The 14,708-nt window shown below is 41.8% G+C and overlaps 1 protein-coding gene across 1 annotated transcript in view; it reads left to right on the forward strand.

Moving 5' to 3' along the window:
- LOC131191804 (laminin subunit beta-1-like) overlaps positions 1-4,923 on the forward strand; it is a 123,130-nt gene extending 118,207 nt beyond the window's left edge. Inside the window, exon 35 of the mRNA XM_058170287.1 lies at positions 3,719-4,923. Coding sequence (XP_058026270.1) covers positions 3,719-3,852 — 134 coding nt within the window. The 3' untranslated portion in view covers positions 3,853-4,923. The remainder of the gene's footprint in view (positions 1-3,718) is intronic.
- The last annotated feature ends 9,785 nt before the right edge of the window (positions 4,924-14,708 follow it).

The raw sequence follows: 14,708 nt of genomic DNA on the forward strand, positions 1-14,708 counted from the left end.
ACATCCTTAAAAATTATTCTATAGTTGTCACTTGTATTCTTACATAAATTTAATATAGATCTGAGAACAGCCATTCAACAGCGGTCGTGCAATCACACCAACCTTTCCATCTACACACCATCCTTTCTATCTACCTGGGAATAGTCCTGAAATCACAAAAACTATTCAATTCTTACATTCTTCCGCTGCCTCTAGAAATCACTATTAAATACAATTACAAATCATAAGTAACAATATTTCTTTAAAAATTTCAGATCATAGAAAACAACTTTCTTGCCCGAAGTCTTGTTAAATTAATCTTTTCCTATTTCCTCAAAACTTCCTTAAAAAATTTTCTATAGTTGTCACTTATATTCTTACATAAATTTAATATAGATCTGAAAACAGCCATTCAACGTCCTTTCTTGAAGCGGTCGTGCAATCACACCAACCTTTCCATCTTCATGGGAATAGCCCTGAAATCACAAAGACTATTCTATTCTTACATTCTTCCTCTGCTTCTAGAAATCACTATTTAATACAATTACAAATCATAAGTAACAATATTTTTAAAAAATTTCAAATCATAAAAAACAAGATTCTTGTACAAAATCTTGTTAGTCCATAGTTATCACTTGTATTCTTGTTTAGATGACAAAGTTCTCAGCTTAAATCTTCAGTTAAGAGGAAGGCATCCCAAGTCCTTTCTTGAAACAGTCATACAATCATACTGTTCTGTCCCTCCTCCCAATTCACGGAGAAATGCGAGTTTCACAGTCCTTTTATTGACACAGACCTGATTCTTCTGTAGGAAGCACAAGATTTGGCAGCGACCATGCAGAGGCCTGCCAAGTTCTGAAGTCTTTATTTCGGACAGAGATAAAAGCACTCATGTCCAAGTCCCGTTGCCAAGTTTACAGGAAAGAAAGGCCTTTAACTCTCGAGCGACTGAGCTGCAACACACGCTGGGTAGTTTTTTGTCTGTCACAAAGCCCAATGGCAGCTCCACCCACTTTTATCCCCTGTGGGGTGTGGCTCTGTGACCCAGCACTCTCTGAGCCTGCCATACCTTTTCCTCTGCTGCACACGCTTATCTCTTTGTCACTGCCTCGGTTCGATCCAGGATTGATCCTCAGCAGCTGGAGCTTGCCTTGTCAGCTCCTCCTCCTCCTGGCCTGCAGCTGGAACCTGGGGTGGAACCATAGAGGAGGGTCCTGGAGAGGGAGGCCTTGTTGGCTCCTCCCCCTCCGCCTGCTGCGACCGAATACCTCTCACCGACCCGTGCGCTCTCACAGAGAGGGACTCCTCAGGGTGCCGTCAGCTAGGCAGTGCCGTCTGGCGACACCCAGGGGAAGGGCCTTCTCTGTGGGGGCTCCCACCCTCTGGAACGAACTCCCCCCAGGACTTTGTCAACTTCCGGACCTCCGAACCTTCCGTCGCGAGCTTAAAACACATCTATTCATCTGCGCAGGACTGGATTAGATTTTAAATTTTATATTGGTTTTAATGGGTTTTATTATTTATATTGTTTTTTTAAAAATTGGGCCATGTAGAATAAGCTTTTTAACTGTTATTTTATTTTGTATTTATATGTACCTTTTTTATTTGCCTGTGAACCGCCCTGAGTCCCTAGGGAGATAGGGCGGTATACAAATATGATAAATAAATAAATAAACTCTCAGAGTCATCCTGCTCCATGAGGACAGGCTCGGGGGCCAGAGTCACAACACGTACCAGCATCTCAATCTTCATGAAAATAGTCCTAAAACAAAAGCTATTCAGGTTTTACTTTTCTTCCTCTGCCTCTAGACGTCACTCTTTAAAAAAGTTGCGAACCACAAATAACTAAGTAGCCATTTTAAGTAGCAAGTAAATTTCTTCTTGTTTCTTAAAAGTCAGTTTTCTAATTCAGAGTCTTTTCTTAGATGCCTCTTAGACTCACATTAAAATTATTTTAAAATCTCAAAAAACAATTTCTTACTTTCATTTTTGTTTTATCTTTAAATATTTTTTGAATTACAGTCGCAATTAACACAGTGCCCATTTTAGTTTCTGAAAAAATAAACTATGCCTTCCCTTTGTCTCCATTTGTTTTCCTTTTTCACTTATCCCATTTTAGTAGTTTCTTTAACTTTCTTCTAATCACAAATTTCAGGGGATATAGGGATTTAAAGTTTTCCATTAAAGTCTAAAATAAAGTTCTCTTTAACTTCTTTTTCTTATTTCCTTGATGAACGTATCTTTTCTTTTATGTACACTGAGAGCATATGCACCAAGACAAATTCCTTGTGTGTCCAATCACACTTGGCCAATAAAAATTCTATTCTATTCTATTCTATTCTATTCTATTCTATTCTATTATTTCTTTTATAAATAGTCCATCAAAACTTCCAAGGGTTTCCAAACATACTTAATTAAGAGGTGTTTATTTTACTTTCTTGTTCAATTAGAGCTCTTAACTTCTGTTTCAAGCCCTCTCTTCAAAGTTTAAGTATTTTTTAGAATGATTCTTTCCATTGATTAGGGTTCTAGGCTTCCATTTCAAGCCCTCTCCTTCAAAGTTTAGGATATCCTTAATTTATTTCCTTCCGTTTTCTATTTCCATTAAATTTAGCTGCTAATTCCAGTTTTCTTTAATGCTTGTGCTTTCTTTTTTTTTTAAAAAGTATTTGTTGCTCCATGAGCTGATGTCAACTCACCCGACATCAACATTCAGTTCTTTAAAAATGCTTCTTCCTCCTGCCTGATTCTTGTGGCCGTCTCCGACTTTGTGGCAGCTGATGTCGGCTGCCATTCCTCCCCGATGAGTCGGGGGGAAAAGACCGGGGCTACAGGGAGTTTGCTGCCTTCCTGATCGCCCTGGAGGCTCCCCCATTCTTCACTGCCACTTCAAGGCAGCTGTGGTCCGCAGCACACCCCCATTTCGGGGGGAATTTTGGCACTTACCCCGGAACTATCGGGGTGAGCGACCGTTCCGTTGCGACGCTGGCCACGCCTGGTTTGCAGGTTACTTTAGCAGATGCTGAGATATTTAAATTAATAATAGTGCAGCTATTCAAATCAAGGCAGGTTTTGTAAAAATAAGTTCAGGGCAGGGGTGAAATCCAGCAGGTTCTGATAGGTTCTGGAGAACCGGTAGTGGAAATTTTGAGCAGTTCAGAGAACCAGCAAATACCTCCTCTGTCTGGCCCCAGAGTGGGGTGGGAATGGAGATTTTGCAGTATCCTTCCCCTGGAGTGCGGTGGGAATGGAGATTTTGCAGTACCCTGCCCTGCCCTGCCCACCAAGCCCCACCCACCAAGCCACACCACACTCACCAAGCCATGCCCACAGAACCGATAATTTAAAAAAATTGGATTTCACCACTGGTTCAGAGCCATTATCATTACCAAAGTTTGGAGTTTTGAAGTAAAAGTACGATCAGAATCCATCATTTCTTGGTTCATAATTGAACTGCTTTGACATTTTGCTTCATACATCTCTTCACTCTCCTTCTTAAAAGAAAAAAAAACTCTTGCTATTTCAGGACAGTGTTTCCTAATCTGGGGCCTTTAGATGAGATGGAATTCCTGGTCTGCATCTTAGTGTAACTAAAGTTGCCTCTTTGCCAAGCTGGATAGAAATTCTGGGTGTTGCAGCAGTATAAAAATCCTATGCTTCTGGAAGGCACCAGAGTAAAGAAAATGTTCCATAGACTGCAATGTCTCCAATTTTTAAACATTTCTGGCTATTCTTTCAGAATTGGAGAAGCGCTTTGAGGACAACGAGAAAGAAATGACAAGCAAAACCAGAAAACTGCAGGAGTTGGAGGACACTGCACTGAAATTACTGCAGTATATCCAAGATAAAGCTACTGCCTATGCTACCTGCTAAGATCAAGGTTTCTGTGGACAGCCCTTTGGGTTGGTTTCCTGCCAGCTCCGGACACAACTATGGTATGGTGCTTTCTACTGATGTCAGTAACTGGCTCTTAAAGACAAGACTTTGGCGGTAAATCCAGAGTCTTACTGTAACCCAGGTCATTTCATCCTCAACTGACCGTAGCACTTAAATCTACCCGGGATCAGACGTTACTAGGATGATTCTAATGTGAATGTTTTATAGAAACAATATATCTAGTTTGTTTTGACCCAGGACTCTGGAATTTAGGCCAGTTTCTGAAGGTATCAGATGGAGAGATAGAATATTCCCCCTGTAGTCGTAGAATGGGAACCAGTTTGGTGTAGTGGTTAAGGCACTAGGTTAAAAACCAGGAGATTATGAGTTTTAGTCTTACCTAAGGCATGAACCAGCGAGGTGACCTTGGGCCAGTCACTCACTCTCTGCCTTAGAAAGCAGCCACGGGCAAACCAACTTCTGCAATCTTGCCAAGAAAACAGCAGGGATTTATCCAGGCAGTTGCCACCAGTCAACCATGATTTGAAGGCACCAAATTGTTATCCTGGTTATGGAAATACTTCCCCTTTCAATACCCTCTTCTTATCATTCACAATGTTTATTTTCATTATCATGTGGAAACAGCCATTATTTCTGTATCATCCAGGCTGCCAGTATGAATGCCATAAAGGCTGAATTTAATTTACTGCCATTCGAGATTATTGACCTTTCCTGACATCTTTTTTAATGATTGGTGTCCTTATTTTTTTTAATAAAGTAATGCACATATACACAAAAACAATAATTTTCTAAGAGATGTTCCTATCCTGGTTCCCACAATTCCCATAGTCATCAATTAGCAACTAGGTGTTGGTTACAGCAACACCCATACAAACTCAAAATTAGGAGAATTTTCCTAACTGTGACAACCTTTAAGCAGTGAAACCCTTCCTGGAGTCATGGCAGCGCCATCACTAAGGGTTTTCAAACAAAGGCTGAACAACCATTTGTATGACGTGATATACAGTAAAGCAGGGGTCTCCAACCTTGGCAACTTTAAGACTTGTGGACTTCAACTCCCAGAGTTCCTCAGCCAGCAAAGCTGGCTGAGGAACTCTGGGAGTTGAAGTCCACAAGTCTTAAAGTTGCCAAGGTTGGAGACCCCTGATATAAAGATCTGTCCAGGGTTGGACTAAAAGATCTCCGTCATCATTTTCAACTTACTATTGTATGGTTTTAACTCCAACACCGCTGGTTTGGAGAAGACTGCAGGCCATGACACAATATTCACCTCCTATAAATACTTATTGTAGGTCTCCTATATCCAGGGGTGGGCTGCTGGGGGTTCAGGAGAACCTCTAGCTAAGATTCTGTGCACTCCTGGCTGGCCCCACCCACACCGCCCCTCCCCTCCCAGGAGTCCCCATGCAGCCCATTTTAGATGCAGTGTGGGCACAGAGGCTCGAGGAGGGTGAAAAACAGGCCTAATGGAAGTTCGGAAACGGGCCTGTTTCTGGCCTCCAGAGGGCCTACGGAGCCTGTGGAAGCTGTTTTCACCCTCCCAGAGGCTTGAGGAAAGCCTAGGGAGCCCAAAGAGGGCAAAAATGTCACCACCAGCCCCCCCATGGTGCAGGAGGCTGACTAGGCCACGCCCACCCAGCAACCCGGCAGAGAATCCCTTGCTAAAATTTTTGAAGCCCACCCCTGCCTATATCCACATGAGAAACTTCCACTACTGAGTTAATGTCAATAATGATTATTTTGGGTTACCAATTACAGCAATCAGCACACATTAATATTATTTTTTTAAAAAACAAGTTATGGAAAGCATGCTTAGCATGGCTTCTAGAATGCTTTCCAGCCCCTTAAAAGTGGCTCTATTCTGGGTCACCTGACCAAGATAAGTGGGGCTTAAGAATAGAGTAGCTTGTAGCATCCTATTATGAGTGTCCCATAGGGATAACAGAATAATTGTTGGAAGGGACCTTGGAGGTCTTCTAGTCTAACCCCTTGCTCAGGCAGAAAACCCTATATCAATTGGTTGACCAATCTCATCTTAAAAACTGCCAGTGTCGGAGCATCCACAACTTCTGGAGGCAAGTCGTTCCACTGATTAATTGTTCTGTCAGGAAATGTCTCCTTAGTTTTAGGTTGCTTCTCTCCTTGACTAGTTTCCATCCATTACTTCTTGTCCTGCCTTCAGGTGTTTTGGAGAATAGGTTGACTCCCTCTCCCTTAGATATTGGAACACTGCTATCATGTCATACCTAACTCCAGCAACTATTCTTTATATGTTTTAGCCTCCAGTCCCCTAATGGGGACTGGGATGCATGTTTCTAAACTTTATTATTCTCCATCAGATCTAACCCATTTTCTAACTCCATTTTTCTTTTCTTGATTTCTCCCCCTGCACACACCCCTTAAATATCCAGTGTGCATCAGTTTTGGTGATAGAAAGACACACATACCTACTGATAGGCAGGCATAATCCTAAAACCTTTTACATAATTTCTTTCATTACATAATGTTCTGTCGGGCTGGGAAGAATAAAAAAGAAAGAAATAGATTCATACCCGTTGTAATTTAATAGCTTAGGATGAACTCTAGTTCTCTTATTCCCCTGTACAAGCAAAATGGAAGGAGAGAAAAGGGTTCCCCAAAGTCTATGGATGAACTTTCCTCCAACATTAATTAAACATTAGATGGGATCAGTTAGGGATGATTTGTCGGGATGAGATAGATAGGAGATTCTCTTTTAACCGCATTGACAAATGCAGAACAATCAATTAATTGAAGTTTTTACCTTATTTACATGTCTCCTCCTCCCCTTCAGACCCATCCGGCACAAGACAGCTGGCACTGAAGACAATCTTAGATTTCATGAGGTCTTTGCTTTTTTCTTTCTTTTCACTTCCATCCATCATTCAACTTGATTCCCACAGCCATTTTTTAAAACCTATTTGCCTAGAGAAGACGTGTTTCAAAGCTACGTGGGTAGATATTTAACTCAATATAGTATGCCCTCCTCCATTTAATGTTTTCCTTTTACAGATGTAATTATTTGGAGATAAAGAAATGCCTCACTATCAGTACACATAAGTACTGACACGGGTTTTCCTAACTTAATGGAACTAGACATCTGTGTTCTGAATTCTTCCCTGTTTTATTGGCCCAATGGGCCATCTCTAATTTAGCCGCAGGATGGGAAATGAGGATGCCACCTCTACAAAGTAGAATTTTAAAATGTTCTTTCCTTTTAGTAATAAAGTCTTTGACCTTTCTGATTTTCTGGTATATATTTATATATCTGTGCCTCCTGATAGACTAATCTTATTTATGTTTCAAGGAATTCGTGTGAACCCTGAACTCTGAAACTGCAACTAGATATTTTGGCTTTACTTTATCTACTTGCGATGGAAAGATCTTTGGGAATCCCCTTTTCTTTGCTGAGGCAATTGTCCCTGGCTTAGGCCTTTAATGAAGACTTCCTTATTCTAGTGTTTCCCAAACATATTGGACTCGAACCTCCATCATTCTCAGCCAACATGAGGAAAAAATCTGCAAGGGTACATTAATAGCTGGGTGTCAGACAAAAATCAAGCATGTCTTTTTCACACCAATATTAAATCTCTCTGACTTTAATAGCAGTATTAAGAGGAGGGATTAATAGCAGAAGCTAAACATGATCTCTAAATAAAAGAAAAGAACAATGCTTCACTTATTTCCAGATACAAGCAGGGTAGTCCTTGACTTACGACGACAATAGGAATCAGAATTTCCATTGCTAAGCAAGGCAGTAGCAAAGTGATTTTAAAATCTTTTTTTGCCCCAGAGAAATGAATCCAGCTTCCCCCGCTAATTTTGCTGCTCAAAAGTCATCTGGGAAGTTTGCAAATGGTGATCATATGATCCTGGGATATTGCCATCATTGTAAATACATGCCGGTTGCCAAGCGCCCAAATTCTGATCATAGGACTATGGGAATGCTTGATGGTTATACAGTAAATATAAGGATCGGTTGTAAGTCACTTTTTTCAGTGGCTGATGTAATATTGAATGGTTGCGAAATGAATGGTTGTAAGTCAAGGACTACCTGTAACAGAAAGAGAAAAACAATGTGTTTTTGTGGTAGTTCCTCCCACGGCTGACTTTTAAGCTAGAAAGGAAGAAGAGATATATTATAATAAGTCTCTAAAGGTAAAGGTAAAGGTTCCCCTCGCACATACGTGCTGGTCGTTGCCAACTCTAGGGGGCGGTGCTCATCTCTGTTTCAAAGCCGAAGAGCCAGCACTGTCCAAAGACGTCTCCGTGGTCATGTGGCCGGCATGACTCAATGCACGGAACGCTGTTACCTTCCCACCAAAGGTGGCCCCTATTTTTTCTACTTGCATTTTCACGTGCTTTCGAAATTGCTAGGTTGGCAGAACCTGGGACAAGTAATGGGAGCTCACCCCGTTACACGGCAGCATTAAGGATTCGAACCACTGAGCTGCCAACCTTTCGATTGACAAGCTCAGTGTCCTAGCCCCTGAGCCACCGCGTTCCATAATTCTCTAATGCCATACAAAAGTCTATTGCTCCCACACCCCAATTAGTATACAGTGATACTTTTCCATCTGTTTCTCAAAAGGTTGGATAAATTTGAGGCAAATGAAATCTGTCACCTAACCTGCATGGCAATGACTTGATTTTTCATACTCATTCATCTGTGCTCATACTTTGATGAATTTTATCAACAAAAACATGTTTTCGTAAAAAAAAAAATACCTACAGCATAATAAACTACATCGTAGGGATATATCCAGAGATGGTATTCAGCCGGTTCGGACCGATTCAAGTGAACCGGTAGTAGCAACCTGTGGGTGGGGGTAGGTGGGGGTAGGTGGGGGTAGGTGGGTGGGGTGGGGGAGGGTGGGGTGGGGGTGGGCCCACCCCACCCGTCCCGGTGCTACGCCATCTTATATAGCCACATTTTCAAGCCATGCGCATGTGTGGAAAGCCATGTGTGGAGGTGCGCTCACATTTTCGGTGCTGGGCGAATTGGTAGGTAGATTATGTGAATCCCACCCCTGGAATCCCATCCCAGTATGTTGTTGCTTCAGTATGTCACTGTATTATTATTAATTATTTCAATTTTACAGAGAGAGAGAGAGAGATGATTGATCAGTAGATCAAAAGGAATTAGTTCTTATTTTCCAGCTATGAAGTACTGGCCAAGGTTCCAAATGGTTAAGCAGATTTTGTATCATGTAACCCTGATTTTTCCCCCCTAAGACATAGCTGTATCTGGAAATGACTTGCCGAAATTCACAGAGCTTGGCAGATGAAGGGAAGTATCTACAGTATGTCTCCCGAAGCAATGCCTAAAGCAGTGGTTCCCAACCAGTGTGCCGCGGCACTAAGGGGTGCCGTGAGATCTTTTGAGGGTGCCGGGAACTTTTGAGCTACGGAGATTTTAAATATCTATTTCCTTATAAGGGTGCCGGGAACTTTTGAAAGGCTTTCCAAGGGTGCCTCAAACAAGAAAAGGTTGTGCCTCAAACAAGAAAAGGTTGGGAACCACTGGCCTAAAGGCTTATTCCTAGATCGACACTAGAAACAAGATACTATTCTATGGCTGGAAATAAGATTGCCCTTTTAGAATGAATCAGCTGATTGAAGCAGGCAGGATCTGACCAGTCCAGACTGCTGGATCCCTTGGATGCGCAGGCATGTTTTGACAAACAACCTTTAGCTTTGGGTGGAGAAACTTTGTTTTGCTGTCCCTTCCCATCGTATAGCATCACAGCAGTAGCCACCAGTATTGGTGGAACTTAACAGATCTCTTTCATTTTGTACCCTCCGAGAAGGTCCTTTTCTGGAATCTCCGGTTACCAGTATAAAGATCTTTCAAAAGCGGGAGTGGGTGGGGGACACCACACGTAAAAGCAGGAGGGGGAGACATGCCTAACTTGCATTAGAGAATCCTGAACTATGCTCGGCTCTCTGCATGAAAAGGAGCAAGTTAGGGAAAGCACATTCCAGTCCGTCTGGAAGGCCAGCCCACTTTGTACATGAGAAAAGCTGGAGCCTGCTCTCTCTCTCTCTCTCTCTCCTTAGCAGGGATGGGAGCCTGTCCACCCACTGCACAGAAGAGGGGGGAAATGGGTACTGTGTTAAGAAATAGGCAGACGTGACACTGGCAAGTCAACTAGTACAGATTATATACTAGCTAGCCTAACCCTCTACTTGTAGAAGATCTTTTAAAACCAGATTATTCACTTATAGAACTGCTGTAGAAGCTGAATTTTTGAGTCTGGAGCCATAGGAAGTGGAACTAAACTGACAAACTGGAATGCAGACAATCCCTTCTCTTTTTGAAAAGCCAGGACAACATAACAACGTAGTTGTGTGGATGAGTTTTGTGTGTGCTTTATCTATAACAACTGGAGCAGCTCAGCTCCCTGCACTGTGTTCTTCACTTGCAGAGTCTGAAGGTGACATTCAGAAATGGAGAGCTACATTCCTGAGAACATCCAAGGAGGTCAGCTTAGAAAAAAAAGGGAAATTAGCCCATCCCTCCCGCTTCCTGTGTGTTATTTTTCCTGTAGAAAAATGATTTTAATTCCTAGACATTTCCGATTCACGGTTATAGCCTTTGGAATTTACAGGCATGCTGTAATCAAGAGTATAATGTATGGACTTGATGGGAAAGAAAAATATTTTCCCCACATTTGCAGCCATGCATGACACAAACATGTCCTTTTCTGACAGGAAACCATGATTTTATTCTCAACTCATACTAGCCTGTGAGTGAGATATCATTGGACAATGGAAAAACTAACTACACAGTTCTAGAATGGAGATTTTCCAGCCCTTAAATTCAATAAATTCAATTATATGTGGTTATTTCTTTGCCCCGATTATCCTTCCAAAGAAATCCTTCCAATTTAATTTTTTAAGTATATATCCTGACTGTTCCTTGGCCAAACTCTCCAAAAATCAGAGATAAGAAAGATCTGAAAAATACTGTAGATTGTTGCATTTCAGGACAAATATGACCACAAAATAGATCTTCTTACCATGGTACCATTAAGAAGAAAAATCATTTTTTCTTAGTATATGTTGGGCATTTTATACAATCTTAGATAATCCAGTCTTTTAAAAAAAGCAAAGATACATTCCTATACATGTCAAAGAACATTTTGCAGTTCATATAAGGATCTGTCCCCTTCCCTTGTAAGTCTGTGCTCACCACTTTGCAATTATGTTTAAAACAATTTTGAAGTACCATAAAACTCCATCAACTGACATTTAGAGTCTTCAATGAGGCTTTTAGTTGTCTGCGACAATAACAAAACTCTGAGGAAGAAATTTTTAAATCCTCACTATGGAAACAAAATAGAATAGAGAAATCCAGCGATATTTCATGAACATTCATAGGGGGTTGAGAACAGCCAGATTGGTAGGAGCAACAGTTCTCAGTTATACAAATTGAATTACTATATGGTTGTACCACGGCTAAAATTATTATCCACGTTCTAGGGTAGGATTAATCATTACAGACATTACAGTTTATGTTCATGTCTAATTCATAAACTTCCCAGAAATATCTGGCTGCTATTGAAAGCAAAATTACAGGCTTATTTATCCAGGAGGGTTGGTTGAATTTGTGTGTACTACTAATTCGAGTCTCATCATCGTGGTGCTAAAAGAGCAGTTCCAGGCAGAGCATGGCTTTTTTCCAAGCATGTATACCTCACTCTCTTGGTCTATAAATTGCAAACTGGAATTGCGGCTGATTTTCCATGCTCTCTGGGTTATTGCACTTTTTTTTTAACATGGCTGTCTTACTGGTTTTATTCTCCATCAGGGATATTGACATGGGGGCTATAAATGAGGGGGGGGGGAAAGCCTGAGTAAGGATAGTCCTCCACACCTGGATCAGAATTTCCATCGCTAAGCATGGCAGTTGTTAAATGAGTCACGCCTGGTTTTATGACCCATTTTGCTGCTGTTGAGAGAATCACTGCAGTTGTTAATGTGAATTATGCCTTCATTAATCAAATCCGGCTTTCCACATTGACTTTCCATATCAGAAGCCAACTGAAAAGGTTGCAAATGGCAATCAGGTGACCCAAAGGATGCTGCAACCATCATAAATACATGCTGGTTGCCAAGTACCCAAATTCTGATCAGGTGGCGGTGAGGATACTACAATGTGTGTAAGTGCAAGGATGGTTTTAAGTCACTTTTTTCAGTGCTGGTGTAACTTCAAACAGTCACTAAACAAATGGTTGTAAGTTGAGGACTAGCTGTTCCTGAGTGTCCCTTGTGAAAATATCAGTTAATATAAAGATCTGTTTGATGTAAAACAGCCACTTCTTACTGATTTAAATCTCATTGGTTGCCACCCACAAGATGCCAAAAAAATTCTGTCTAATGTTCCTTTGAATCAGAAATGGCACCCTTCTACTGAAGCAATGTTTCAGAATATTTTAATACTTCTCAATGTATTGGCAGAAAATGCTTCACATTCATTTAAGTTTTTAAAAAAGGATTATAAACTGCTACCCAATGCAAGGGTTATAAACAGTGTGTGTCTATCAAATTGCATTAGGTAAATCTACCTGATGTCTTGGGTCATATCATTTCAAATGCAAGCCTTTCAGTGGTGGGTTTCAAATTTTTTTACTACTGGTTCTGTGGGTGTGGCTTGGTGGACGTGGCATGGCTTGGTGGACGTGGCTTGGTGGGCGTGGCAGGGGAAGGATACTGTAAAATCTCCATTCCCTCCCCACTCCAGGAGAAGGATACTGTAAAATCTCCATTCCCTCCCCACTCCAGGAAAATGTTACTGCAAAATCCCCATTTCTTCCCGATTAGCTGGGACTTGGGAGGCAGAGAATAGATGGGAACGGGGCCAGTCAGAGGTGGTATTTCCCGGTTCTCTGAACTACTCAAAATTTCCGCTACCGGTTCTCCGAACTACTCAAAATTTCCACTACTGGTTCTCCAGAACTGGTCAGAACCTGCTGAAACCCACCTCTGAAGCCTTGCCACCTGTGGGTCCTTTCCTCAAAATTTGGATTTTTTTTGGTGTGGTTAAGACAGCAATTCAGAAGAAAAGCAACACTAGAAAAACTCCAATAATTTACTAATCAGATCATAACAGAGTCCCTTTTTTCATTTGTACATAACCATGACACAAACACACCATTACACGCACAGCATTATGAAGAGCAGGCAGCTGTCAGCTGTCATGAAGATGGTCTTTGTACAATTTCATATTGTGTGCTACTTGCACTATGGATTATAAGGCCCCACTCAAAGTCACACCTTAGTCACTTCCTGGTTGGATTACCACAATGAACTCTACCTGTTGCTGCCCCTGAAAACCACCTGGGAGCTACAATTGTATTTATTTGAAAGATTTATATAGCTTCCCCTCTTACATACAACCAATAATAAAACAATTTCTCTCATCACATTCAAGACACCACTTGCTTGGGCTCCCACCAACACACTATCCCAATGCTTCTGCGAAAAAGTTTTCTTGAAAACTAGGAGGGTAGAGCCAGATCTCAGGGGGAAAGGCGCTCCAAAAGAAACGGGTAGCTACCAATAAGCCTCACCATCTAGGTCAGGGGTGTCAAACTCGATTTTATTGAAGTATGCATCAGGGTTGTGTTTGACCTTGGGGGCCAGGATGGGTGTGGCCAAGGTGGGTGTGGTCAGCTTGATGTCACTCCTGCCAGCAAAAAACGGCCTCTCAAACTCTGTTTTCAGCCGCGACAGCTTCCTGCCGCCCTCTGCCAGTGAAAACAGAGCTCGGGGACAGGGGGTGGGAAGTTCTAAATTGTCTAAGCCCAAAATTTTGAGTATGAAATTTGAGTTTGAAACTTCAGAGCTGCATTGGTTCTTCCCATTGTCTTCCAGGTGAAATGCAAGGTATCATCCAAAGCTCTCCATAGCACAGGGTTGGGTTATTTGTGGGACCGCCTTTTCCCAAAGATATCTGTCTGTCCTTCATACTTGAGTGGCCGTGCTTTAGATCCTTTCCTGAAACAATCCCATTTGATGGGACCCAAGAGGTGTGCCATTTTCTGCTGTGCTGTCTGCAAATCATTCCAGATCTCCTCAGAAATAAGTAAGGTAAAGGTTCCCCTTGCACATACGCGCTAGTCGTTGCCGACTCTAGGGGGCGGTGCCCATCTCCGTTTCAAAGCCAAAGAGCCAGCGCTGTCCGAAGACGTCTCCGTGGTCATGTGGCCGGCATGACTCAACGCCAAAGGCGCCCGGAACCCTGTTACCTTCCCACCAAAGGTGGTCCCTATTTTTTCTACTTGCATTTTTACGTGCTTTCGATACTGCTAGGTTGGCAAAAGCTGGGACAAGTAACGGGCAGCACTAGGGATTCGAACTGCTGAGCTGCCAACCTTTCGATTGACAAGCTCAACGTCCTAGCCCATAAGCCACTGCATCCCTATATCAGTCCCTATATCAGAAATAGAGCTGATTCCAACTTCGTTGGCCTTCAAAAAGGCAGTAAAAACTTGACTTTTTCTTCAGACTTTAGGGCTGAGATTATGGGGTTTCCCATCGAGAAAGGGATAGAATTGGGATTTCCTGGTTGTCTGGATTTTAACAGAATTCTCATCTTATTTTATAATGTACTAGGCATCACTAGAATCTCAGTGTTCAGACTGGGCAACTTTATCAATTCATTAAATTAAATGTAATTATTTTTTCTGTCATGTTGCTAAGACATAGCCCTTATTTTGTCCTCACACCATGACATGAAATGCAGCAGAAATAAGGAAGGATTGGCAGTGGACTCCCAAAATATTATGCTGGGGAGTTTTCTACCATCT

This window comes from Ahaetulla prasina, chromosome 2 (genome assembly GCF_028640845.1).
Source record: "Ahaetulla prasina isolate Xishuangbanna chromosome 2, ASM2864084v1, whole genome shotgun sequence".
NCBI lineage: Eukaryota > Metazoa > Chordata > Lepidosauria > Squamata > Colubridae > Ahaetulla > Ahaetulla prasina.